Source organism: Mauremys mutica, chromosome 10 (genome assembly GCF_020497125.1).
Source record: "Mauremys mutica isolate MM-2020 ecotype Southern chromosome 10, ASM2049712v1, whole genome shotgun sequence".
NCBI lineage: Eukaryota > Metazoa > Chordata > Testudines > Geoemydidae > Mauremys > Mauremys mutica.
The window spans coordinates 26,891,644-26,919,454 of NC_059081.1; the positions used below are offsets into that span (position 1 = coordinate 26,891,644).

Here is a 27,811-nt window from a genome sequence, read left to right on the forward strand (position 1 = left end):
GGAAACGAGGATTTTTAATAGAGTAATAATGTAAGTATTAAAATAGCATTTTTCTTATCGACATATCCAGTTTTGTGTCTGTGACTTTTTCATGTATGGGTTATAGCATTACATTTTAAATTTAAAGTCCATAATTTAACACCTGTTTTCTATGTGCATTGCTATTTCTTTTGCTCAGTATTCTTCACTGACTTCTGTGAATGGAAATTTCACTTTTTGTTTTGCAGATGCCATGTTAAATATTATATGGAAGCATATGATTGGTTTTGTGAAATCAACTATTGAATCAGGTAATAACGTTTATTTCATATCTATTGTGACCAAAACATGAGGTGTGGTTTGTTTGGTTTTTTTTGTGGGGAGGCGGATATACTCCTGAAAGTATTTGACTATTCAGTAAAATCCTTCGTAAAAACCCACTATTTCTAGGACACTTTTATAAGACACAATCTAATTTTGTACAATATATGCATGTATAATATGTATGCAAAAGGGACTAAACTGTGCCACTTTTGTAATGAAGTTCTCCTCATGTGTAAGGGTTATGCAGCCTAGCCCCATAATATAAGGGTATGCATCATATCATATATTAAAAATTTAAAACATCAAAATGTGAGGATACCAAAATCATCTACATGTGGTCTTACTGCTGTACTTCTTGTCCATTTTCCACATTATTTTTTATATCATGTCTTAGATTACATTTTTCTTAAACAGGGTTGAGTGATTTAAATCAAGGCAAATTTAAATTACTTAAATTTGATTTGAAAAAAAAATAACTTGAGTCAGGTGGGGCTTTTTAAAACTTGGGCTATTGCAGCTTTAGATTAAAATTTGTAATGAACTAAATTGTAAATGCTGTCTCTTTTAGAATTCCATTACTGGTGTAGGGTATCTTATCTGAATTTTACAAAACTCTGCTGCTATAGGCAAAAACAATGAAAATATTAAGTCCCCGATCCTGCAAACATTTAAGCAGGTATGTAACTTTACTTACACAAATAACTCCATTGAAGTCAACAGGGCTACTCATGGTTAAAGTACTTGTGGTTAAAGTTAAGCATTTGTCTAAATGTTTGCAGCATTAGGAGCTAAAATTGTATTTTTGATATATACTTAGTGGCATGAAATCTGTCATTTCAAAACAAAATTGCTTCAGTGTTAACAGTGAGAAGTTTAGACTTCAGTACATTAACAATGTTATGAACTTTTAAAAAGTTTTTCTACATTTTAAAAAAGGAGCCGAAACTTAGCCTCACAAACCTATATTTATGCAATTTCTGATGGGATTTTTCAAAAGTACCTAAGCAGTTTAGGAGCATAAATTGCATTGACTTCACACTGCAAATGCTAATGGAAGAGTTGTAGCCTGGTCAAAGCATTTCAGCTTTCTTGACTTGTAGAGGTTCAATATGTCAGAAAGTGATGGTTGCAAATATAACACAAGCTATTATTTGCTGATCAGGTTTTTTTTTTTCGCTTTCTGATGCGCTCACAGTAAATTTAAGATCTTGGCTATGTCTTTTTCAGCATAGATGAGCATTTAAGTGTGAATTTTTAAGTAGAGAGAATCCTTCTGTAAAATCTGAAATTCTAAAAGGAAACTAAAAGACAAGTACAAAACATCCACACTAGCAATTTAAGACTACAAAATGGGAAGAAAGTAAAGAATTTGTAGATCTGATTTAAATTAAAAAAAAATTTTAATCCCCTCTGCTCTGCATTGTCTCTCAATTATTTAGTAAAGTACCTAGCACACTTACAAAATATTTTATTTATAATCTGTTTCTCTGGGCAGTTCATTGCATATCTTCAAAATAGCAGGAGAGTGGAACCGAAAAATGACATAAGGTGCTACGGTCCACGTTATGTATTGATTTTTTTTCAGAAAATGCCCTTGCCTTAAGATTCATTTAGTTACAGTAAAAATAATTTTTAAATGATGATCCCACTAATCAATGCTTTGTTCTGCCACTATTGTAGCTTTATCTCTGGCTTGATCATGCTTTTTACTTTTATTTTTTTAGGCAATAAGAAAGAGAGGCAAGGTTCAGAAATGTTAACAGTATTATTACAGGCCTTAAAAAACATAGTTACCTCAAGCACGCTTCCTGTTCAGAAAACACTGGTAAGTTGTTTTTGTTTTGTTTTTTTATTAAACCGATAATTTCTTATGTACTGTTAAGTAGATACCGTTGTGACCGGTTGGGTCACAGAACACCCCTTGGGAATGGCCACCTGATGTGCCTAGATTATCTCTGAGCCAGTGTTCCCTGGCAGCTTGGGACTTCAGTACCTTGCCTTGTTTGAGCCAGACACGCTTGCCTGCTGCAATCATAGATTCAAGTCTGAACCACATCCCCCCACAAGCTGCAGGCTTTACTGAAAACAGCTTAAGAAGTGCTCCTGTCTCGAGCACTTAGATACCCAGCTCCCAATGGGGTCCAACCCCCAAATAAATCCTTTTTACTCCGTATAAAGCTTATACAGGGTAAACTCATGAATTGTTCACTGTTTGCACCCTCACCCCCCAGGTATTAATACTTACTCTGGGTTAATTGATAAGTAAAAAGTGATTTTATTAAATACAAAAAGTAGGATTTAAGTGGTTTCAGGTAAAGTCAGACAGAACAAAGTAAATTACCAAACAAAATAAAACATGCAAGTCTAAGCCTAATACAGTAGGAAGCTAAATGCAGGTAAATCTCACCCTCAGAGATGTTCCAATAAGCTTCTTTGACAGACTAGCCTCGTTCTAGTCTGGGTCCAGCAATCACTCACACCCTTGTAGTTACTATCCTTTGTTCCAGTTTCTTTCAGGCATCTCCGTGGGGTGGAGAGGCCAGCTGAAGACCAAATGAAAGGGTTTCCCAGGGGCTTAAATAGACTTTCTCTTGTGGGTGCAAACGCCTCCTACTCTCCTATGGAGTATCCAGATCCAAGATGGAGTTTTGGAGTCACATGGGCAAGTCTCATGTCCATGCATGACTCAGTTGTTTAGAGGAGTTTCCAGGAAAGCTCAGATGTGGATTGGCATTTATCAAGGTCCATTGTTAGCCAAGTTCTCCCAAGTACTTGAATAACTCCTTTACACTATTTTGACCAAATCTGCCCTACGTGCTTTCTACAGCAAACAGTTTAAATACAAACATAGAGCCAACGCTTGTAACTTCAGATATAAAAATGATACATGCATACGAATAGGATGAATACATGCAGAAGAACATAACCTTTGCAAAGATATATTACATGACATATCTAGCATAAAACATATTCCAGTTATGTCATATTTACACTCATAAGCATGTTTCTATAAAGCATTATGGGGTACAACATCACATTAAACCTATAATTTCTTATGTGCTGTTAAGTAGATACCGTATAATTGAAACCTTGATTTTGATACCAGTTTCTTGCAATGGCTGCACCAAAACTTCAGATTCTAAAGAGCTGATAATTTTTAAAACATGATTTTCTAAAAATTACTAAGTTCTCTTGGCAAACTACATAGATTACTCCTTAAGGGTTCCTACAAAAGCATATATCAAATGTCAGCATGAATCCCATGGTGTGAGTCATTTGTAGCCATTTTCTTCCTAAGTTATCATTAATTCAGAGAGCAATTGTTTGTAAGGCTGCTTTCTTTATGCCTACAGAAGACTTCAAACCAGTTGTTAACATCTGGTTTCTCATTTACTTGTTAGTATTTGGCTCTTGCATAGAATTAGACATTTATACATAGTCTGTTCTGAAGGATTCTTTTTTTTTTAATACTTGACTGTTTTCTTGTTTGCTTCCCACCCTCAGTCCCTTATAGAAATTACAATTAAAGAATTACCTTCAAAAGTATTGGGGTCACCAGCATATCAGGTTGCTGACATGGATCTTTTAAATGTAAGTAAAACCTTAGTAATATTTTTTTTAAAAAATTGTTAGTGTTTATACTTTGAGAGGAGTTGGAGTACACTGAATATTCATGGTACCCTATGTAAGTTAAAAGAGCCATATCTTGGTGAAATTATACAGTTCTCACTGGTATTTTTATTTTAGAATGTCTGGAACAAGTTTAGCATTTCCTTGTCATAGACAGTTTAACTGCATCAATAATTTAGATTTAAAATGAGTTGAAACAGGGTTAGCAATTCCTTATGTCTGAAAAATATTCTGAAGAGACATGAAAATGACCTCCTTATATTGTTGACCACACTGTTTATTGCAAGGGTCATAGACAACATGGTCTGTTTGTATAACCTTTTTTGATGGAGCAGTATGTTTATTAATAATCTAGCTAATTGATTGACTACATGTGTGGTATATCACAAAATGTTCAAGAGACAAAATAATCAGACTTAGCTAGCTTATTGCTAAAAGTCAATAACCATACACCGCAGGAAGGAAAGAGTTAATATGATACCAGTCCTTCTGGGAAGCATTTCTTGCAGCACTGTTCAGTTCACCTTATACACAGTTTGCTCCCAAAACAGGCCCTAAACCATTTGTATTTATAGGACAGTTGCTTACTAGTTAGCACTTCATAGTCAGGTAAGAGTCAGCCCACCAGTTCCTTAACATATTCTGTACCTTCCTTATTTTTGTTTTGGATACTAGCATTCCCATTACTAGTCTGCAAAGATACCTCACCTGCTTGTACCAGGGCAGAACATTAATGTATTTTGCCTTTGACAGTTTACTAGCCACTTATGCCAAATACTGAGTTGTCATGTTCCAAGGTTTTGTGGGATGTATCAGTGAACAAGTGTGATTTAGTATTTTGAGCAAAACAGTACAGTTCAGTTGGCATAACTGCCTAACATGCATACACACAATATTCATACTGCGTGCTTCAGACATATTAATGTGGCGTAAGTAATACATTTTTAATGTATGTTGGCTAACAAGTGGCATTCACTAAATCTTGGCTGGGGCCAAATTCCGTCATGAATGTGCTGCTGAAGGCCATGTTAGTAATTGGCAATTTGACATGTGATACACAATGCACTGCCCTCTTGGGAGTTTTTTCTGACATTGCTTGTTGTTTAGTATTATAGGATGCATTTCAAAGAAAAAAACATTTAGACTTCTAAATTACTTTATGAGCCAAGGATAAGTCATCACTGAGATGGTTAAGCAGTATCCACAGAAGACAAACTTTAGTAGAGGCAAGGAAATGCACTTCATTTTGAATAAACACGTTGTATATAAGTGCAATCCCTTTGCTCACTCATATCCAACACATGCTGCGTTCTCTTTAGTCTCTCACTGGTCAATATGGGTCCCCAGAATAAATTTCCCCTCAAGCCTCAAAAGGATTGCATGGAGCAGCCAGGTATTTCTGCCCAACATCCTGTAGCTTGACAGGGGAAGCATGGGGACATCCTCTTTCTTGACTGTCTTTGAGATCCCCAAGTAACTTTGTGATCACCTGCAAGGACAGGTTAACAGTCAGTAATGGGACCCCAAACATCTTCAAAGTAAGTCCTCCATCTGTCAATGCAGTTCTCCTCCGTCCATCAGATCATTGCTATAGTTGTAGCTTTTCAGTTGTCTTCCAATCCCCACAAAGACAAGGGAACTGCAAAGAATGAAGATCTTTCTTCCAGAGCCAGAAGGTGAGAAATCTAATTGGGTGACAGTCCTTGCATCTCAAGATCTCTCAGAAGTCAATACTAGGCTGGCTACTGGGAGGATTTGCACTCTTATCCAAAGCAGCACTAGTACATAAGTGTCCTCAGTGCATCATTCATACTATTGATACCTATTGTTTCAATGCTATGGTTAATGTAGGTTTGTAGAAAACATCATGAGCCTCAGGTGAGGCATGAGTTACAGTAGACTCAAGTTATTATGAGTCATTATCTGGTTAGCAGTGGCTACTGACAAACCTCTTTAACCTATATGGAAGCACTCGAGAGCATATGTTTCTCAAAAAGAATCAAAGAAAAGTGCATTTAGGTGAAGGAGAGGGACTCTGTCCCCATATCGGTGTAATTTTTCTACCAAGTTAATTTTAAAAAGATTTAATCTGATTTTGAGGTTTAGTTGCTGCTGTAGGGGTTGATTAATCTTTTTAATATTTGGCAAATACTAAATACGTTTTGGCAATAATTTGGCAAATGCAAAATCTACCGTATAGGACTCTGGCAGTTTATGGTGGTTTTCTGCACTAGGTAAGGGTGTTTGAATAATTTTGATTCAGATTTCTCCTCTTTCCACCTCCAAACTTCTGTTTCTAGATGTTATAATTGTGACCACATTTTTTTGTACAGAATTCAAGTTCAGAATTTTAGTTGACTCTGAATAAATTGCTGGCCCGTGGAGTTAAATTTATATAGCTCCTATATATTGCATTTCTGAATCATTAACTGAAAGAAAAACCCACCCTATACACTATTCTGACTGTGTAATAAAAACTCCATTAATGAAAATACAGTTCAAAAGGCTGATTGATTTTTTTTTTTTCTTGCAAGGGAACACCAGCTTTGTTCTTAATTCAACTACCTTTCCGTAATAATCTGTTGGAATGGTGTGTAACAGATGAGAGGTAAGTGATCCTATTCTGGAACTATTTGAGAATGTTCATTTGTTTTGTTACCAAACTTAGCCTGTTCTTCTGTACCTCAGTATGCTGATTTTTTTTTTTTAGAGGCTTTTCCTGTGAATTTTAAATATTACTTCTCTCCATAATTGCTTATCTAACCTTTAAAGTTTTGTTTTTAGGTTCTTCCTAAACTTGGAAGTCCTTGTGGGTTGTGTTTTGTCTGGCCCCACATCTCCGTTGGCTTTCAGTGAGTCTGTGTTCTGCATTATTAATCAGTGTGCAAAACAGGTGGAAAATAAGGAACATCTTTGGAGAATGTGGAGTATTGTAGTTAACCCATTGACTGAGTGGATTAACCAGGTATAGTAGTATACGAAATACTCATAAGCATTTTAGTGTGTGATTGCCTTATCAGCAATGAGAATATGATAACATAAAGGCAAGAAATAGCAAATTTTTACATTTTGGTAAATTCATGCCTCTTTAAAAAAAAAAAAAAACCAAAAAAAACCAAAAAAAAAAAAAAAAAGCACAGCCATGAAAAATACAGTTTCACAGATATTATGAAGAACATAACTTGCCCTGCAAAATTTTTATGGCTAGTGATGATTGAAAAGAAGAGTCTAGGTTGATGCTTTGTTATATAAACCAACTTTTGTAAACTGAATATTTTTATGTAGGGTCACTGAAATAAAGTGTCATAATTTAGTCACTTTTTAGAGTAAAATTACACATCAGGTAGATGGAATAATAAATAACTTTCCATAATTGATTTGTGTTGTAGTATTTTCTACTCTTCAAAATTAAAGGGACCAATTATGTTAATCATAAAAATCATTGCTGGTAGTTTGTAGATGATGCAAATTGGAAGGGTAGTAAATGACAGGCCAGTTCTACAAAATGATCTGAGGTAAACTGGGCTCCTTTGAGTAACACATTTGAATCCTGCCAAATTCAAGGTCATATGTCAGCACCAAGAAAGTAGGTCATACTTATATGATGGGGGGACTACAGCCTACATAACAGTGACTCTGAAAATAATTTGGGGTGGGTCTTTATGTCTAACCCATTGAAAATGATCGCCCATGCGAGGGTCTGGCTAAGACAGCTTCTCGTATTTACTTGTAGGTATAAGTGGGGGGAATTTCAATCAGAAGTGGAGACATAGTATTTCCTCTAGTTGACGTTAGTGAGACTGTTACTGAAATGCAGTATCCAGTCCTAGTTTCCACATTTCAAAAAGGGTGCTGACAAAGTGAAAGGGTTTTGAAAAGAGCTACAAAAAATGATTTGAGGTCCTGAAAACATGCCTTATAGTGAGACACTGTTTACTTACTTTCAGTCAAAAGAAGGTAAAAAGGTGAATTGATCAGTTTATAAGTACCTACATAAAGAGAAACTTATATTAGTGCTCTTTTACCTGACAAGGATATAACAAGATTCAACAGCTGGTATCTGAAGCTAGATACATTCATGTTAGACAGAAGGTGCAAATTTTTAACAATGAGGGTAATTAACCATTGAAACTGCTTACTCAGGAATGAGATGTCTATTAGCGGGGATGGGCAGGAATGCTGTCTCTAGCCTCTGTTTGCCAGAAGCTGGGAATGGGCAACAGGTGATGGATCACTTGATGATTACCTGTTCTATTCATTCCCTCTAAAGCACCTGGCATTGGCCACGGTCAGTAGACAGGATACTGGACCAGATGGACCACTGGTCTTACCCAGTATGGCCATCCTTATGAGATGGAGAATCTATCATGTGAAGAATTTAAATGAAAACTGAATATCTTTCTAAAATATATATTCTGTTTTAACCAGAAGTTATAGGCTTGATGCAGGAATCACTGGCTGAAATTCTCTGGCCTGTTTTATGCAGGAAGTACAGCTAGATCATCATAATGGTCCCCTGGCCTTAAAATATGAATAGTTTTTAAAGTATTTAAAGTCACCTAAATTACCAGTAAAATTTCTAGTTATTACTAATATTCTATTCTTTTAGATTTCATTTTTTCACTAATGTTGATTTTCACTAGTGGCTAAAAGCCCATGCTGTCACGAGTGTAATTTGTAACTTTTTAAAAAAAAAATAAAAAATAGCTGCAAATTTAAAAATTGGACAGTAACAGACAGCTGATCCCAGTTATGATTCAGCCTGGTGATACTGTAAACAAAAATAGCTTTCAACCATGCTTGTACTGGTTTATATTGCTTCAAAATGATTCCTGGAATCCTATTTTACAGATTGTTTACTCTCTCTCTCTTGCATTTTTTTGTTGACAGTGAAAATTGAGTGGTCGTTTTTTTGTTCAACTAGTTGATAGCCTATTTTAGATTCTCAAGCAAACACTGAAATTAAAAAATGGAATTACTCTAGTCTTAACTTGTAAAAGCTTTATTTAAAAAACTAGAAACCAAATTTAATCTGGATGTCCTTTGCTCCTTGTAGGTTGCTTATCTAATAAGTTACTGTTTTGTGATTTATTTAGACTAGTGAAGTAAATCAGGGAGATGCATTGGAACACAACTTTAATGCTGTTTATAGTGCACTGCTGTTACCCATAAGCCACATTTTCCCTATTCAAGAATTTCCACAGGTAAGAAATGAAAACAAATCTTAGATTCTGTAAAAATGCAGTGTTTCTAGTAAACATTAAACATTGGCAAGCTAATCTTCCTTTGGGTCTAAGATAATGAATCTTCTATAAGCTGGCTCCATATCAGCTCACACCTGGCTATTCTTAAATCTTTCTCTTTGTTTTCTAGAAACTTTTAAACTGAGTGTAAGTTATTAATTTTTTAGTTTTTCTACTTACCTGGAAATTTTTTAAATGAGCACCATGCTGTATATAAAGCTTAAAAAGAGCTAAGGGGGCATATGATTGAGGTTGCTAGACTCATGAATGGTATGGAGAAAATCAACAAGAAAGTGTTATTTACCCTTTCACATAACACACAAACCAGAGATCACCCAATGAAATTAATAGGCAGCAGATTTAAAACAAACATAAGCAAGTACTTCACACAGCACAATCGACCTGTGGAACGTGTTGCTAGGGGATGTTGTGAAGGCCAAAACTATAACTGGGTTCACAAAATAATTAAATTCATAGACGATAGGTCCATCAGTGGCTATTAACCAAGATGGTGAGGGATGCAACCCCATGCCCTGGGTATCACTAATCCTCTGACTGCCAGAAGCTGGGACTATATGGTGGGAAAGATCACTTGATAATTGCCCTATTCTATTTATTCTGTTCAAAGCATCTGGCACTGGCCACTGTCGGAAGACAGGATACTGGGCTAGGTGGACCATTGGTCTGACTTAGTATGTGCATTTTTATGTTGCGTTCTTAAAAATAAACTTGTGTTCTATATTGTTGTGAACTCCTCAGGTTAATATCTTGTCATTTTGTAGTCTTTTGATGATAAAAGCAAAACCACAGGGTTTCTTATCTATATCATATCTATATTTATATCGTAAAGCAGTGCAGTTTTGTTAATTGAAATGTGAAAAAGCTTTTCCTATTAGAACAGGGGGAGGCAACCTATGGCACGGGTGCCAAAGTCGGCACACAAGCTGATTTTCAGTGGCACTCACACTGCCTGGATCCTGGCCACCAGTCCAGGGGGCTCTGCATTTTAATTTAATTTTAAATGAAGCTTCTTAAACATTTTAAAAGCCGTATTTACTTTACATACAACAATAGTTTAGTTATATATTATAGACTTGGAGAAAGAGACCTTCTAAAACTGTTAAAATGTATTACTGGCATGCAAAACCTTAAATTAGAGTGAATAAATGAAGACTCGACACACCACTTCTGAAAGGTTGCCTACTCCTGTATTAGAAAAATATAGACGAGGTTTCAGTTACCTGGTATAGTTCTATTGACAAATAGAGAAAGGAATATAAAAATACAAAATCAAGATTAGATTTGGTGGATCTCTCCCCAAGGCTCAGGAAGAAAATCAAATAAGCTTGCTCACTTTGACTTCTGACATACAGAAAAAAGGAAAAATTGTGCAAACTCCTGTTTTGATTTTTATATGTATAACTTTTGTTTTGGTCGTTAAAGCCCACTATGAAGTCCTTGTTGCGCACCTGGTCAGAGCTGTATAGAACATTTGCCCGCTGTGCTTCGTTAGTGGCAACGGCAGAAGAAAATTTGTGCTGTGAAGAACTTTGTGCTAAAATATCTGGCCTAGAAGATGAAGCCCTAGTAGTAAGTATAAATCACAATATTAAATTATATAAAACTCCTGCTGGTGCAGTCTGCACACGGAAAAATACTCCCACTTTAACTTTTGTTTTGCATTTACTCAGTTAAATTTAAATGTAACCATCAGTCTTTGTTATAAGCCTAGTCAAACCTAAACATCAGGAGTTGGATTATAAAAGTATGTCTGCACCAGTGTTCCCTCTAATTTGAAATGAATTATGTGCACCAAAATGGAGGTGATGTGTGACACATCACCTCCATATTGGTGTACATAACAGAATTCATGTGGTGGGGGTGGGGCCGAGGGGTTCAATGTGTGGGAGGGGGCTGGGGTAGAGGGTTAGGGTGTGCAGGGATGAGGCCTCTGGCTTGGGGTGTGGGCTCTGGGGTGGGGCCAGGGATGGGGGATTTGGGATGCAGAAGGGGGCTCATGGCTAGGGCAGAGGGTTGGTGGGGGCTCTGGGGTGAGGCCAGGGATGAAGGGTTTGCGGTGCAGGTTGCCTCAGGGCTATGTTGAGGAGAGAGGACTCCCCCCAGCCCTCTCTAGCTGCAGCAGCTTAGGGCTGGGTGAGAGGCACCTCTAGTGGCAGCAGCTTAGGGCTGGGTGAGAGGCACCTCTCCCCATGCTGCGCCAAGTCCAGGGCAGGTCCATGCCTTGGCCAGCGGGGAGAGGCGCCCTCTCCCCGCCGCAGCCCTGACCCTGCATGGGGTTTAATAGGCAGCTGTGTGGCCATGCAGCTTAAAGGGAATTTAGGGCTACACTGTAGGTGAAGGTGGGATTGTAGTACAGAGAGGCATATGTGTGCTAATTCTAATGAAGCTAGCACATGCAGCAATAGTATTGTAAATGTGGCACCTTGCCCTTCAGCCTAGGTCAGCTGCTGCTTTAACAATGTAGAACTGATTATAAACTACAGTAAATAGTACAGTAGAGTCAGATTTATTTACACAAACCAGGTGAAAAATACATAATCCTAATTTCTGTAGGAAAAGGAGTTGATTCAGAGACTGAAGTAATGCGCACACGAATAGATTATAAAAATTTTTATAAAGCATTAATCAAAATATTAAGTCTTTAGCAAATTTCTAGATTTTACATAACCCAGCAACATTAGTTATACAGTTAACAAGCATTTTGTTTTAACCCATTTACAGATCATGAATGGAATTTACATTGTCTAATAGGAGATGGCTTCATGAAGTGAAAGTTCTGCTCCCTAATATGGTTGTTAAATACACAGTTCAGTAAATTTGAAATCATAAAATGAATGCTGTTCCAGCTGAACAGAAATATAATTTTATAATCATGTAGACAAGCTCTGAGGACTTCCCGTATTGAACAATTTAATTTGTAGCAAGCTGGGGTGTGAATCTACCTTACACTAGCCTGCTGCAGATTAACTGTCCATGTGGAACCTGCTGATGTGTGTTAGCGGTTCATGTATATGCTTTGATCTAGTCCTTTTTGAAATGTGGATAAGCCCTAAAGTAGCAAAGTAATGTGTCTGTGATTCATCCTTAGGCCTCCCATCCCGCTGAACATATGCATAGAACTTTATACAAACTGTAAGCTGCACAGGAGGTTTTGAGGCAATTTCAGTTGACTAAATCTGGACACTTAATTATACAAATACAAATATTATGTGATTATGCTTTATCAGTAAAACTGCATTTTACAGGACTTTTTGGATTTGGGCTTTAAGTACTGAAGTATAGTAAGACGTTGAACTTGCCACAAGTCTATTAGAGAAAAATGTAATGTGATCAGCTTTATTCAGTAGTCTAAATCCACTGCGACTGACATGCCACATATTTAAATGGTAACTCACACTGAGGTTGACAACCTTAAACCTGAACTACCCAACTAATAATTTTGTCAACTTGTAAAATAAGATCAGGAAGATTAATCAGTTACCAGTTTATCAGGTGGGTAGCCTGACCAACAAACAAGGCTTACAGCATTTGTTTTTGTTTGCAACCATGCTGGCTCTTTCTACTGTGTTTCAACTGATTCTCCTATTTATAAGAACATCAGACAAGAAAAACGGGGGGCCGGCAATTTGTGTACATGTAAATATATACTAAATTGTCATAAAATTGTAGACTTTGTAAATGTAACTGTAATTTGTTAACCACATTTTGTTCCTTAAAAACGCAACAAAGGTCAAGCCTGAAAAATTGAATTACACAATTGCAATGCTACAAGTTTGTCACTTGTCAAACTCCCTCTTGATACTACACATCTCTTCATTCTAATATAGGAAATTTGCATCTGACTCTTATTTTCAGTAATAGCTGTTGCACTCAGACTTACTTTAAATTGAAGAACTTCAAAGTACAGATTCTATGAAAGTTGAACAGTTTTGGCACAAACATTTAAACAAAATATAATTCTTTTTAGGCAAACAAGATGGGTTGAGGGAAATGCTCTCTCTTAAACTTAGTGTTCCTATTAGCAATTGACTAATCATATGCCCCTTGAAATTACTTTATGGTATTCCTTGTTATGCAGATCTTATTGCTAGGTTTACAAAATTTGAACCAAAAATATGCGGCCTTAGCGTGACAGTCCTTCAGCTAGCCACACATTGCAATATGATAAAATATTTCATTAGGGGTCAATACCTCTAGACTTTTAATCATTTTTGATGTTCCTCTCTAAACTCCTTCCGTTTGCAGGTATTTCTGGTAATGTGGTGTCAGAGTTGAATGCAGTAGTACATGTGATAAAGCTAGAGGGCTGGATTTTCAGCTTGTGTAAATCTGCTTGTTTGAATTCACTGGAGTGATGCTGAGTTAGACTAGCTGGTAACCTGGCCCTGATTATTTCTTCCTTGCAGCTTAAAATTGCATTGGTCTCCTTGCCACGTATTATAGTTGTGAACATGTATCCAGATTGTTACCCACAATCACTACTAGGTTTCTTTCAAACACTGTTTCACATTTTTCTCTACCCCCATGGCTTTGCTAATGATTTTTGCTTTTCTTCCCCCTCAGAGCCTGTCAATGGTGGATGGTCTCACCCATATTGTGTCAGTTATGGTTGACTGCATCAACTTTGCACCATATGGTACTAAATATCAGCCAAAAAATAGATGTAAGAAAAATTTCCAACAATTGGATTTGTTCTGTGATTTCAAAGAGTAAATGGTTGAAAACTAGAATTATTGCAAGTGATAAATTAGGTATTGTACATTCTTAACAGTCCACCTCTGAGGTATTTTTCTTAAGAGTTGAGTCCAAGATTTTCAAAAATAGGGAACTAAAATTAAGCTCCTAAATCCATACTTAGGCACTTAAGTCTGATTTTTCGCAAGTATTGAGCGTTCAGCAGCTCCCATGTAAGCTTGGTAAAAGCTCCTTGGGGCTCAGCACATGTGAAAATCAGGATATAGATTGGTATATGACAGTAGCCAATTTTTTACCTGTTTAGTGGATTATTGAAAACAAACATTATTTTAAATTTGGAAAATTTAGTTGTGGGTTCAATTATAATTTCATTTTTTAAAGTCTTAAGTCTACGAAGGCATTTTATTTTAGTAGCCGTCCAAAAACTCCTGCATTTCACATACGACTTTGTTGAAACATAGCCTAAAAAAGCAACACTTGATTATTACTCTACAGTTTCCAGTTTTAGTTTAACATATAATGTGCCTTGAAGAATTTATACATTAAGCAATTAACTTTAAAACATAAAAGTTTCTGCACGTGGTTAATTTTCATAACACTTATCAGTGCTGCAATTGAAATGGGCATTACATTTTAGTAGCTTTGTGTCCCATATCACTGACCCAAAGTCCTATGTTAGTGAAATTGTTTTCCACATTTCATTTGCGCTGTTGATATATAAATACAGAAGGTGTTGGGCACACGATGTTACTGGTTTTCCTGTTCCCCTGTTCATAGCCATTAAAATTGAAGTAAACACTAGAACATCATTTTAAAGATGGAACTACAAATGGAAATTGATTAAATTTTTTACTGTAGCATCTGCCATCTGTGCACACATTGAGTAGTATCTTACATGCAGCTATCTGGGAGGACTACTCAAGGAGTGGAGGTACTAGTTCAGGGGTGGGCAAACTTTTTGGCTTGAGGGCCACATCGGGTTTCCAAAATTATATGGAGGACTGGTTAGGGGAGGCTGCGCCTTCCCAAACAGCCAGGTGCGGCCTAGTCCCTGCCCCCTGTCCAACCCCCCTCCCCCTCCCCGTTTCTCGCCCCCTGATGATAGGGCAGGAGTCCTGGGGTGGCCAATTCCTCCCCTCCTCTCCCCCCCAATCCCTGCCCCCTGATGGGCCCCGCGTGACCCCTGCCCCATACACCCCTCCCTGTCTCCTGACTGACCCGGGACCCCCCACCCCTGATTGTCACCCACTGCCCCATCCAACCCCTCCTCTCATTACTGACTGCCCCCTTACCGCGCTGCCTGGAACACCGGTGGCTGGTGGCGCTACAGCCGTGCCTCCCAGAGCACCAGGACAGGCAGCCATGCTGCCCAATTGGAACTAACCATGCCACCTCGCAGCACAGCACTGGCTCAGGCCACAGCTCTGCCGCCCCGAGCATTGCGCCAGTGGCGCAGTGAGCTAAGGCTGTGGAGGAAGGGGAACAGCAGGGGAGGGGCCGGGCGCTAACCTCCTGGGCCAAGAGCTCAGGGGCTGGGCAGGAGGGTCCCGGGGGCAGGATGTGGTCCACGGGCCATAGTTTGCCCACCTCTGTACTAGTTAGAGCTGAAGAGAAATGATTTTCCCCTTGAAATAATGTGATGTAAACTTTTAATTGAAACGTTTTCAGTTTTATCCAATTTTGAGTACTAGTCCACATGACTAAGTGTATCAGAATCGCCCTTCTGTTTTTTACACGTAGAATTTAAGAGTATGTAAGATCACTCAGTATCAAAGCTCCTGCATCAGTTCCAGGCCATGAGGCTGAGTGAATGGCAAATTGGAATCAAATCCACAGCAACTGCACTAAATTAGAATGTTTGTTTGGTTATAGTGTATTTATACCGATGAGCTATTTTAAGAGTCCAAAATATTGCCCTGAACTATTTCATTCTAATCCTGAGCTATTTCATTCTAATTTATGTCAGACAATATTGATTTGAATTTTGTATAAAGCAGAAGGGAAAGTTTAAGGTCACTATCTTTAATGGATTTATTTTTTGCTTTAGCCCCACAGACACCTACAGATTGGTCTAAGAAGAAAAAGGAACCTCTTGGAAAGCTGGCCTCCCTCTTTAAACTTCTAGTGAAGTTGATAAACTCTTTCCATATGCTCAGTTCCAAAGATACCCAGTCAGAAACATTGATCTCGGTTGGCACTTCAGTTATTACTATTCTTCACAACATCATCAGCCACATTTCTTTGCCTTCAATGATCAGAACTATGTTTGCAAATCTGTCAAAACCACTTGCAGTGTTTTATGAAAAAATAAAGTGAGTATTTCAGAAATTATGGGATGCTAGATAAATGTACATTGTACTATTGCTGCATATTGGTGAAACTGTGGCATCTGCAGCATGCTATATTAAAATATAGCCCATAAATCAGGCTACCCAAAGCTGCTGTCTTGTGAGGTACTAAGTTCCACAGCTTCTGCTGAATTTAATGGTATTTGAGGGTGCCCTGTGCCTTATAGAATTCAGCCTGAATTTCAGATATCAAGTTTGAATTTGTAAAAGTTGGATACACAACTACTACTAGAATATTGGTAACCGATTTTCTGAAGACTCCATTCTTCAGAACTGCTGCATACTTGCTCTGTAGTTACGTTGAGCATAAACTGTTGGACAGTGAGGTCTCCCTGGGATTCTAAATAAGGACTTGCTAGTAATAGCTTTAATTTGAAGGTTGTCTTTAACAATGTTGTTCCTCCAGAATGTACGTAGTGTCAACCTCAGAATCCCTATCCTGCTTCGCCAGTTAACCCTCACATTAAAAACTTAACTCTTTAAAAGTATCCTGTTTATCATGACTATCTTTAACATTAATATATTTATCCAAAATATAAACTTCTGTATAAAATAGCATTTATAAACCCCAATCTTCTTTAATGTGCAAATTAACACACACTTGCAGTTATCTAGTCTTACCAACTGAAGAGCTATTTGCAATTTGTTTTTCCTTAAACAGATTCCAATAGGAATATACGATATCTTAAGTAATTCACTTTAAAACTGTATAGCATAGCGTATAAAGAAAAACACAAAGATGTCTTTTAATTTATTCAGTTTACAGTTGCATGGATGTATTCAAGATGTACTCTATTAAGATTGGCAGAAAATGGATGGGTTTTATCACAAGAATAAGGAAACCAAGTTTATAGTTGCATATGTTTTCAACTTAAGTAAAAGCCTAAAATGTTTAAGCTGTGGGAAATTTTATATAAAGGTTTTGAAATATTTTTGCAATGCTCTGCATTCCTTTGTATTTTCCAAAGACTACCCTTTAAAAATGTTTATTTTTGGAGGTGAAAACTATTAATCTGTTTTAATTTTCACCATGCAAGTTAAGCCTATTGGATACCCTATTAAACTCCAGGTGCTGCTGCAGCTATGTATGCAAAAATCTCTCTGAAGTTAGTTAGGGAAGTTTGCTTGCAGAGTCGGTGTAGCTCAGACCAAGAGGAGCAGAAGGAAGGTAGCAGAAATTAACTCTATTAGAAAACAATTAGGTATGGATCGGTAAACTATGTGGGGATTATTAGAACTAATTTTCAATTGTCATGCTCATTAGCTTAAAAAGTTTGTTTATGGCCATTATGGGGAAATCAAGAAGGGTTGTAAATTACAAAATGTAGCTATTAAAATAATATGCAACTTCATATGTTGGTGTGAGACCTTGAAGTGTCATATATCAACATCGTTGGAAATGTTGTTGAGAACAAATATGATTAAGAAATATTTCATTAATACTTCATCCATACTGTGTTCTTTCTTTCATAGGCTTGCTGATGTATCTAGAGTGTACAGTAGTCTCAGCAACAAGGTAAATTGTCTAGGAAAGAACTAATACTGTATGACATTTAAATCTGAGAATTTTGTGCTCTAAAAACAAAATGGTATTTGTATTAGGGCAAGCTAGTAAGCATTTCGCTTAAAGGTGTACTGCAAACTTGAACTGAAAACTGGCTAGGGTGAAGTTCAAACCTGTGTTGAATTAAATATTATGGGCTCCTTCATATACAGAGGTTTAGTATTTCTGTGGAACTGAGTCCAGACCTATTCTTAGCCCATATTCTTGTCATATCCACATAAACTGCCACTATATAAATCTTGTTTATTTCACTATTTTAATTTTTAGAATATGTATATGATTCAAAAATTATTTACACCTTTCTCTTTTTTTCCAGTTAGAAAAACTTTTGGGAGAGATAATTGTATGTTTACAATCCCATTATACTGGATTTTATGATAGTGACCTGTTAGAGCAGCTCTCTCCATTGCTGTGCGTAATCTTTCTGCATAAGAGTAAACAGATACGCAACCAAAGTGCTCAGTTCTGGAATGCAACATTTGCTAAAGCTACTGTGTTAACATACCCTGAAGAATTAAAGTAAGATGCTCTCTTGTATATTTGTTATGTTTGATTTTGCTACATAATCACAGAGTATTTATAAATCAAGCCAAGATAACATAAGCTTTTAAATTTGTTATTGGCCATAAACATCAGAAAATCATAACTACTTATAAATAAGATGTTAAGTAGGGAAAACTGTTCCTAAATTCAGGATTTAACCTTGGCCAAGTACATAGAGATAAAAAATAATCAAACCACTAATTGTGATTAAGTCATGAATGTATCCCTAATATAGGAGTGAATTTGTATGGAATGAGAATTTAAATGTGAAGTTTTATTTTAGGAATTTTGGAAGGGAAGGAAAAGGTGTTCATTGGTTATCAGGATAGTTTGGAAGTCCTCACAAATGAATTCTTTGCTTGTAGAAAGCTTCAGGTCTAAAAAATACCTTTTCTTGAACAAGTACATTTATAGATGTACAGAATCCTTGACCTTCATTCTGCTTCACTGTATGTGAGCTGCTTATTATAAGTAGTAGTGAACTTAACGATCTTGTGCACTTTTTCCATAATTCTTAATTTTTTTCCTTAAACAGATCCATATTAAGCCAGGCCAAAAAGAAAATTCTGCTTTTACTACCTGGTTTTGAAAGTGTTGAGATAGTGGAAGAATCCAGTGGTCCATTTTCTGATGCTGTAAGTACCTATTATGCTACTACTTATGAGTAGTTTATACAATTCTGGAATTGTGTTGGAGATAGTAACAGTGTCCTATGGAGTTACAGTAATTGAGATTTTCTATAATGATTTGAGGTTGATTAGTGTTTGAGGTAATAACCATATCCTAAATTAGAATAACCAGAGGCTGAAGGGCCTAGGCTGAGATGGCATTTGGTAAATAATAACTAGGATTTTACCTTAACTATTGGCCTGTTCTTATGCAGCATATCTGCAAAAATCTTTACATTTTAGAGGAATATACAGGGGAAGGTAAGCAAACATATATTTTTCAAAGTCATGAGTGAAATTGAATCTTATGCAAAGTTTCATTAAATTATCTACTTTATCTATTTACACTAAACAAAATTTTTATTTCTATTTAAACAGACAGAAAATTCCCAGTGGGATGCAAAGATAAGTGGAATAGAAGTAAAATCAGGTGGAAAAAGGGATTCCTTGCTGGCACAGGCCAGTGGTCTGAAAGACAAGACTACCACAGCTCCTGTAACAACAGCGAAGGTAAGATGCATACAAATGGATGTAATAAAATTAAACATTACTTTATGCTGTCTGTCTTCCACAAGAAACTATCAGGTATGCTGTTTTTGTATCTCAAGTCCACCAGTCTGAAGCAAGCCAGCCTAATAGCAGTTGGCTGTTAGTTTTTCTCTATTCAGATTGTCTAGTATTTTTGGAGTTTTCTTTTTTGTTATTGCTATGGAAACTTAAGGCAAGGTAAGTTTTATAAGCAGTGGAAGTTTAATCAGCAGAGGCTGCATAAGGGAGAGCAGCCAGCAGGATGCTGAACATTAAGATGTGATTAGTTGTTTTTGGCTGTGTACCATGGCAAAGTATTTGTGTGTGTGTATGTATGTATCCTGCTGTAGGTGCACATGCACCTCATGCATCTGAGATTGGATTGCTTTGACTAGCAGTGTCCATGAGGGCCATGCATGTACCCTGTGCCACCAGCCAGGACCTTCCCCAGCTCCCTCTTACTGCCTGGGTAGCAGGATGGAACCTGGTAAGTGTCCAACCCACTACTTTGACCTTCAGGCTCATCTTTTAGACTAGTTTTGTGAAGAAAATCCTGTTTTCCCTCCTTATCTTCATTAATACTTTAATGTGGACAATCCTAAAAAACTATCCCAGAAAGCAGCAAAGAATCCTGTGGCACCTTATAGACTAACAGACGTTTTGCAGCATGAGCTTTCGTGGGTGAATACCCACTTCTTCGGATGCAAGTCCCAGAAAGACACCCCTGTGGAGCTGGCTGAGGGTGAGGTGCCTTATGCCAGCCCCCAATGGCAGACTCTAAATCTTCACGGTATAAGCACTAACTGACTTTCAGTGGACTTATTTTCTTGGTTAATGGGCAGATTGGATGCCTTTTCTGTTGAGGGGAGAGGCATCTGCTCTTAAGTATTCAGTGTGCAAATCCTTCTCATCGATGATTTGCAAGGTGAGGACAATATGGCTGAAGCTACACACATACACACAATCAATACGCATTATCTCAGACCTGGAAGAGATCTCCAAAAAAATCTTAACGAGTCATCTTCAGCGAGTGCCCCTCTGAGCAGACACCCCATCCGAGGACCCAGCAGCAAAAGAAGGCAGGGAAGAAAACATCTTAGAAATAGAAGCTGGTTACATTGGTGCTCATCGCCCCAACACCAAAGCCTTCAGTGTTAGCCGATGCTACTCCCAACACCTGTGCTGTCAGCTGCTTTGACACCATTACTGGCAGACTTGGCACTTGCTTCTCTGGTACTGACATCATCATCATTGGCATCAGCACCGCAATACAATAGTTAGGCCAAAAGTAAGGGCAAGTGGAGACCAGACAGATACCCTTCCCCATAGAAAAGAGAGACATCAGACCTCCAAGAATAGGGGCCTAGTCCTCCTCCAAGGAAGTGACCCTAAGTAAGCTGGGACTGCCAGCATCTGCACTGACAAAGGCATATATGCCAACCGCTGCACCTATTATAGGATTAAGGTACATCTTAGAGAGCTGTTGAGATTCCCTCCAGGGAACATCATTGGTACTGGTGCAGTAGCAGGTGCCAGAATGGGGAAATGACACTACGCTACAGCATTGCAATTCAAAGTACATCTTTGTTGCCAGATTACTTCTTCATCTCAGCAACAAACAGTGATGCTCTGTTACCTTCTGAGAGTGACCCTAGAGGTGGTACTGTCTTTGAGCACTGCCTCAAAAAAGACATGAGTGGCATTGGGTCAACCTGCGGCAACTACATCAGTACCCACATGCCATGCCAACCTATCCATACTGGGGATATTGTGACAAGGGCACATGGGAGCTAGCAAAGTGCTCTGGCACACTCTGGCTACCTTCCAACCTGTGTCTAAACAGGTGGAGAAGCTCTGTCAGGTGCCTTCGGAAAATTTGGAAGGCTTTTAATCCCAGCAGATCCAGGATCACTAGTAGTTGCTGAAGTGTAGGACAAATTGCAGTTGACAAAAGGCATGTCCAAGGATAACCCCCAAAAATCTAGCTCTGTTTGGGCTCAAAGCCTATTCATCCACCTCACTGCAGTTCTATGTGGCAAGCTACCAGGCATCGTTCATCCAATGTAATTTCCTGATATGGGAGAGAGTGACTCCTTTCCTGGCAAAAGTGCCACAGGACACTAGGGAGGAATTATAATCTCCTTTAAGGGAAGACCAAACAGCCTTGCAGGTAGTCATGGGCTCCTCCAACATGCCCGCGGTTGTCCTGGCAATTAGCATCCAGAGTACTGAGGGAGATTCAGGGTCATGAGACACCTCCCATTCAAGGGATTAGAGCTCTTCACCAAAAGAACAATGAAGGACACCTTGAAGGACTCGAGGGCCACTGTGAGGTCACTGAGGATTTGTACACCAATCCCCTATAAGAAGTTCTGCAAATACCAGTCTCAAAAGAAACAACTGGTTCACCCATGCTTTCAGAGCAGACAGCCAGTTTACCCATCATGGAAACAATCGTGATACTCAAGTCGACATGCACAGAATCAAAGTTTCTCAAGAGGCTTTTACACTCTGACCTGCTGACCAGAGAACCTACTTCAACCTGGCAGTTCAGTATAATCTTCCTGAGGCTCATGGATCCTCTGTTTTGAGCCTCTCTCAGAATGCTCCCTTCACCACCTCATTCTGAAGTAAATCTTCTTAGTGGTTATGTCACGGAGTGTGGGGGGAGACTAGGCCCGGCACCCCCGGGTTCCCGCGATTCACCATGACTCTCAGCCAGCCAGTAAAACAGAAGGTTTATTTAGACGAGAGGAACACAGTCCAAAACAGGTCTTGCCGGTACAGACAACAGGACCCCCTTTAGTTAGGTCCATCTGGGGGCCCCAGGGAGGCCACAGCCCCGTTGGGAAGCCCAAGGCCCGTCGGGGCACCCCTCTCCATTTCCCAGCCAGCTCCAAACTGAAACTTCCTCCAGCCTCTCACTCAGCCTTCCCCCTGCTCCTCCCCCAGCCTTTGTGTCCTTTGTCCATTTTTCCCAGGCAGAGGTGTTACCTGGCCTCCAACCCCCTTCCTGGGTTCTCAGGTTACATGCTCAGGTATGCTCCCTTCCCCAATACAGGCAGTCCCAACTCCCCTGCAACCTTCCCAGGTTAATACTCCCCACTCAGCATTCACATAACACATCTTGAACATTCCCACTTCGTCATAGGTTATCACTTCAACCAGGAGGAGTGAGTGAGCTTCAGGCACTTATGGTGAACCCCACTTAATGACATTTGATTGGGCCGAGACAGTTCTAAGGCTTCACCCGAAGATAATTCATAAAGTGGTCTCAGATTTTCTTCTAAACCAGTCAATCAGCCTCAAAACCTCATTCTGTGTAAAAGAAAAGAAACCACACACCCTAGACATATCCAGGGCTCTGCTTTATGGAAAGGAACAAACCATTCATATTAAAATCCTATCTGTTTATTGCTATAGCCAGATGTTCTAAAGGTCAGGCCATCCCTTCACAGAGTATCAAAATGGATAACAAAATGTATTTCACTGTGGGTACGTCTACACTATGGGATTATTCCGATTTTACATAAACCGGTTTAGCAAAACAGATTGTATAAAATCGAGTGTGCGCGGCCACACTAAACACATTAAATCGGTGGTGTGTGTCCACGGTCCGAGGCTAGCGTCAATTTCTGGAGCGTTGCACTGTGGGTAGCTATCTCATAGCTATCCCGTAGTTCCCACAGCCTCCCCCGCCCCTGGGAATTTCCGGGTTGAGATCCCAGTGCCTGATGGGGCAAAAATCATTGTCGCGGGTGGTTCTGGGTAAATGTCGTCAGTCACTCCTTCCTCTGGGAAAGCAACAGCAGACAAGCATTTCGTGCCTTTTTTCCCTGGATTGCCCTGGCAGATGCCATAGCATGGCAATCATGGAGCCTGTTTTGCCTTTTGTGACTGTCACCGAATGTGTACTAGATGCCGCTGACAGAGGCGAGTCAGCAGTGCTACACAGCAGCATGCTTTTGCTTTTGCATGACAGCAGAGATGGTTACCAGCCATACTGTACCATCTACCATACCATAAATTGGTAATAAGATGATCATGGTTACCAGTCCTTTTGCACTGCACCATTTGCTGCTGTCGTAAGTGCCCCTGGCTGAGATCAGCCAGTGGTGCAAAAGCCAAAATTGGGAATGACTCCCTGAGTCAATCCCTCCTTTTTGGTATTTAAAAATAGAATCAGTTCTGCCTAGAATATGGGCAAGTGTACTAGAGAACCACTGTATCATAGAACCAGAGAGCACAGCTGCTCTGTGTCAGATCCTGCAGAAATTATGAGCTGTATGCTATTCACAGGAGGTGCTCCTGCAACAACCCCACCTGTTGATTCCGTTCTTCCCCCAGCCTTCCTGGGCTACCGTAGCATTGTCCCCCCACTTGTGTGATGAAGTAATAAAGAATGCAGGAATAAGACACAGTGACTTGTTAGTGAGAAATGAGTGGAAGGCAGCCTCCAGCTGCTATGATAGTCCAGACGGGACATTAAGCAGTGTGGAGGAGAGGAGCCCAGCATCCCGCTGCTAGTCCAGGGGCAATTGAATCTTTTCTTTACACATGAAGGGTGGGGGCTGATGGAGCTCAGCCCCCTGTTGCTATGATGAAGACGGTTACCAGCCATACTGCACCATCTACCAGGAAAAATTAGGAGCAGGCGCCCTTGATCGACCTAACTGATGCTAGTCGGCATGGTTACCAGTCCTTTTGCACTGCCCCATGTGCTAATAGGCTGATGATGATGATGGATATCAGTCATATTGCACCATCAGCCACCCATGGCGGGGGGGGAGCAAGGATGTTGGTGTTGAGTGCTGCAGCATCCCGTCTATCTGCAGCATTCAGTAAAGATAGGGTGACATGTAAAAGAGTCAAGAGAGGATTGTTTTCCCTTTCACTTCTGGGGGTGGGTGGGGGGTGTGCGTAAATTGCCGAGCTATGCCCTGACCCACCGCGGACACTGTGTTTGACCCATGAAGCATTTGGAGCTCAGCCAAGAATGCAAATGCTTTTCGGAGATTGCAAGAACTGTGGGATAGCTTGAGTCCTCCAGTCCATGAGCGTCCATTTGATTCTTTGGCTTTCCGTTATGCTTGTCACGCAGCAGTGCGCTGAGTCCCTGCTATGGCGTCTGTCTGGAGATTTTTTAAAAATGATTTTGAATTTCGTCTTCTGTAACGGAGCGCTGATAGAACAGATTTGCCTGCCCTTACAGCAATCACGTCCGCATGGTCCATGCGGGAGCTCTTTCTTTCTTTTGATTTTTAACTGCATCACCACACGTGCTGATCGGAGCTCCACGCTGGGCAAACAGGAAATATTCAAAAGTTCGCGGGGCTTTTCCTGTCTACCTGGCCACTGCATCCGAGTTCAGATTGCTGTCCAGAGCGGTCAGTGGTGCACTGTGGGATACCGCCCGGAGGCCAATACCGTCGATCTGCGGCCACACTAACCCTAATCCGATATGGTAATTCCGATACTAGCGCTACTCCTCTCGTTAGGGAGGAGTACAGAAATCGATTTAAAGAGCCCTTTATATCGATATAAAGGGCCTCTCAGTGTGAACAGGTGTGGCGTTAAATCGGTTTTACGCTCCTAAAACCGGTTTAAACGCTTAGTGTAGACCAGGCCTGTGTTACTACCTGGTTGATGTACGTCTCCCACTGAACATCCAGGCTCACTCCACCATGTCACAAGCTGCATCCTCTGCCTGCTTTAATATGCCAATATTAAATCTGCAAGGCAGCAACATGGAGTAACTCACTGACCTTTGTCAAACACTATGCCGTGCAAATAACTGACAGGTCAGATGCAAAGTTGGAGAGAACAATGTTACAATCTCTGTTGATGCTTCTGGAGCTCCCAATTCCTACCATTCTGAGTGCATATTGCATGCCAGCCATCTGCACTATAATCCATACTGACACATGCTCCAAAAAAGAATGGTTGTTTATCTTACAGTAACTGCTGCTTTAGGATGCCATGCATGTAGATCCCATGTCCTACTCTCCATCCCCTCCTCTTAGAGTAGTTAGCTAACATGGGCTTTTAATTGTAAGGGACCTGGAGGAGGCTCATGGCCAGTCCATTTTTTTTTTTTGTACCCTCACATGGTAGCATGAGGAGGCATATGGGGACATACATATCCCTCACATAGCTTTTAAAAAAATAATAATCTTTTATGCATGAGGTGCATATGTGCCTATAGTAGGATCAATACTGAATGCAACATCTCTAAGAACCATAGTTACTGTAGGTTAGTATTTGTTCTGTTTTGGGATGGTGTACCTGGGGTACAGAAATATCGTTAATAGTATTTCCTTTATCTTGGTTTTTAAACCATTTTTTTCCTTTCCATAGCTGAAACTAGAATTTTCATCTTCAAAGACAAAATCAAGCGAGATACTTTTGGAAGAGGAGAAATCTGTTGATTTTGTGGTTATTCCTTTGGAAACAAAAGAGAGATTATTGACAGAACACCAAAAAGAAGTTCTTAGGACAAAGAGGTTTGTAATCCATAGCACTGACAAGAGTGGTTGTATTATGAATTGATCAGGACAAATTTTAAATTTAATTTGTTTAATGTCCTCAAACTTGAATAGGATATTAATTATGCATCTTGTGCTATTACATGCAAGCTCCAGAGCTTGAAGCTAACATAAAAAGATCTTTTGGCTAAAGACATCATAGTTGTTTGGAGAAACAGTATCTTAAAGGGACAGGACCAATCTCTGATTTATACTTCATTCACAGATTGTGTTTCAGGTCCAGAACTGACCATAATTGTCTAGTTTAGGTATTCTTAAACTGGGGGTCGGGACCCCTCAGGGAATCACAAGGTTATTACATGGGGGGGTGGTCGCAAGCTGTCAGCCTCCACCTCAAATCCCGCTTTCCATCCAGCATTTATAGTGGTGTTAAATATATAAAAAAGTGTTTTTAATGTATAAGGGGGGGTCGCACTCAGAGGCTAGCTATGTGAAAGGAGTCACCAGTACAAAAGTTTGAGAACCACCTGTCTAATTTTACCTGCATGGCACAGGCCGTAGAACATCACCCAATGATTCATGTTCGCTTTTAGGCTAAAACTAGTAAGATGGCATTTTTCAGTAATTGAAATAAGGAAAGTCTTTAGCTGGCAGTATGATCTGAAGACAGGAATCAAAAGATCAAAAAAGAATTTTATACCCATATGTAAACAGCAGTTCCTTCATAGCAAGCACTGATTGCTGAAATTGCACTTTCACTGCAAGAGTTCTCTCATTCCATATCACAGAGTGATTTAGAAGGGTAAATAATCTTGTGAGGACTTGGCAGTTCAGTCTTTGTAGGGTTTCCTTGATGAGAATTTTCAGCATTGAAACTGTTTTTAAATTACGTGTCTCTCACTAGCAGTTCTAAGATAAAGCTACACCTACCTGAAATTATATTTTTGGTTCCAGAATTGATATTCCTGCTATGTACAATAATCTGGATGCATCCCAAGATACTGCCTTATTTTCTCAATATACTCAGGGCCAGGAAGAGTCTTTGTAAGTATGATATACCAACTGGGCTTGTGGTAATAAGATATTTTCTAAGTTCTGTTGCAACAGCTCTAATTTGGGTGGTCTTGTTTTTAGATTAAAAACATCTTTAATAGAAGAGCAGAAGGAAGATCTTGAAAAGAAACCTCAGGTATTTTCACCATGTTTAATAGTATTGGAGATGCTAGTATTACAACTACCTTTATGATGCTTTATAATAGGCTTGGAAGGATTAGATTTTTATCAGTAATTTGTTGGTAAAAATTGATTTCAGTGTACACACACTAGCTAACAAAAATATTTCCATCGATAATCAAAATTTATAGATAGACAAGGTAGAAAGATGCTGCTTGAGAACTTAAATCAATTCTAATGAGGATATTTACTTTATATATTTTGGCATGTGATGTCAGTTTGCTTTTTAACAGTTATAAAGCTCTTAATTTTTTGAATGTGTCTACTTTCATTAAATAGTTGTCTGATCCCCCCCATAATTTTCCCCAACTGTAAAATTTAAATCAATAAAAATTAAAAAAGGTTAAGAATAAACATTGATATGCATTGTAATCATTTAAAAAAAAATTAAATTCTGTCATGCTTATTTATAATCTGTTTGTTTGAGGAACAGTTCTAATATGGTGACAGTGAACTTCTCTGATCACAGACCAAAGTTGATATGTGGTGGGGAGGGTAAGCTTGATAAGTCTAAAACAAAGAGCACCTCTAAATTTCTTATAGGACTTGA

General features: G+C 39.0%; 1 protein-coding gene across 1 annotated transcript in view; it reads left to right on the forward strand.

The window, feature by feature from the left end:
- RIF1 (replication timing regulatory factor 1) overlaps positions 1-27,811 on the forward strand; it is a 60,291-nt gene that overhangs the window by 20,687 nt on the left and 11,793 nt on the right. The window contains exons 13-28 of the mRNA XM_045032839.1: positions 228-290; positions 2,028-2,128; positions 3,808-3,894; positions 6,468-6,541; positions 6,718-6,898; positions 9,030-9,137; positions 10,620-10,766; positions 13,761-13,860; positions 15,940-16,204; positions 17,714-17,756; positions 18,121-18,323; positions 18,883-18,982; positions 19,394-19,525; positions 25,901-26,046; positions 26,983-27,072; positions 27,163-27,217. Of these exons, the coding sequence (XP_044888774.1) occupies positions 228-290; positions 2,028-2,128; positions 3,808-3,894; positions 6,468-6,541; positions 6,718-6,898; positions 9,030-9,137; positions 10,620-10,766; positions 13,761-13,860; positions 15,940-16,204; positions 17,714-17,756; positions 18,121-18,323; positions 18,883-18,982; positions 19,394-19,525; positions 25,901-26,046; positions 26,983-27,072; positions 27,163-27,217 (1,895 nt within the window). The remainder of the gene's footprint in view (positions 1-227; positions 291-2,027; positions 2,129-3,807; positions 3,895-6,467; positions 6,542-6,717; positions 6,899-9,029; positions 9,138-10,619; positions 10,767-13,760; positions 13,861-15,939; positions 16,205-17,713; positions 17,757-18,120; positions 18,324-18,882; positions 18,983-19,393; positions 19,526-25,900; positions 26,047-26,982; positions 27,073-27,162; positions 27,218-27,811) is intronic.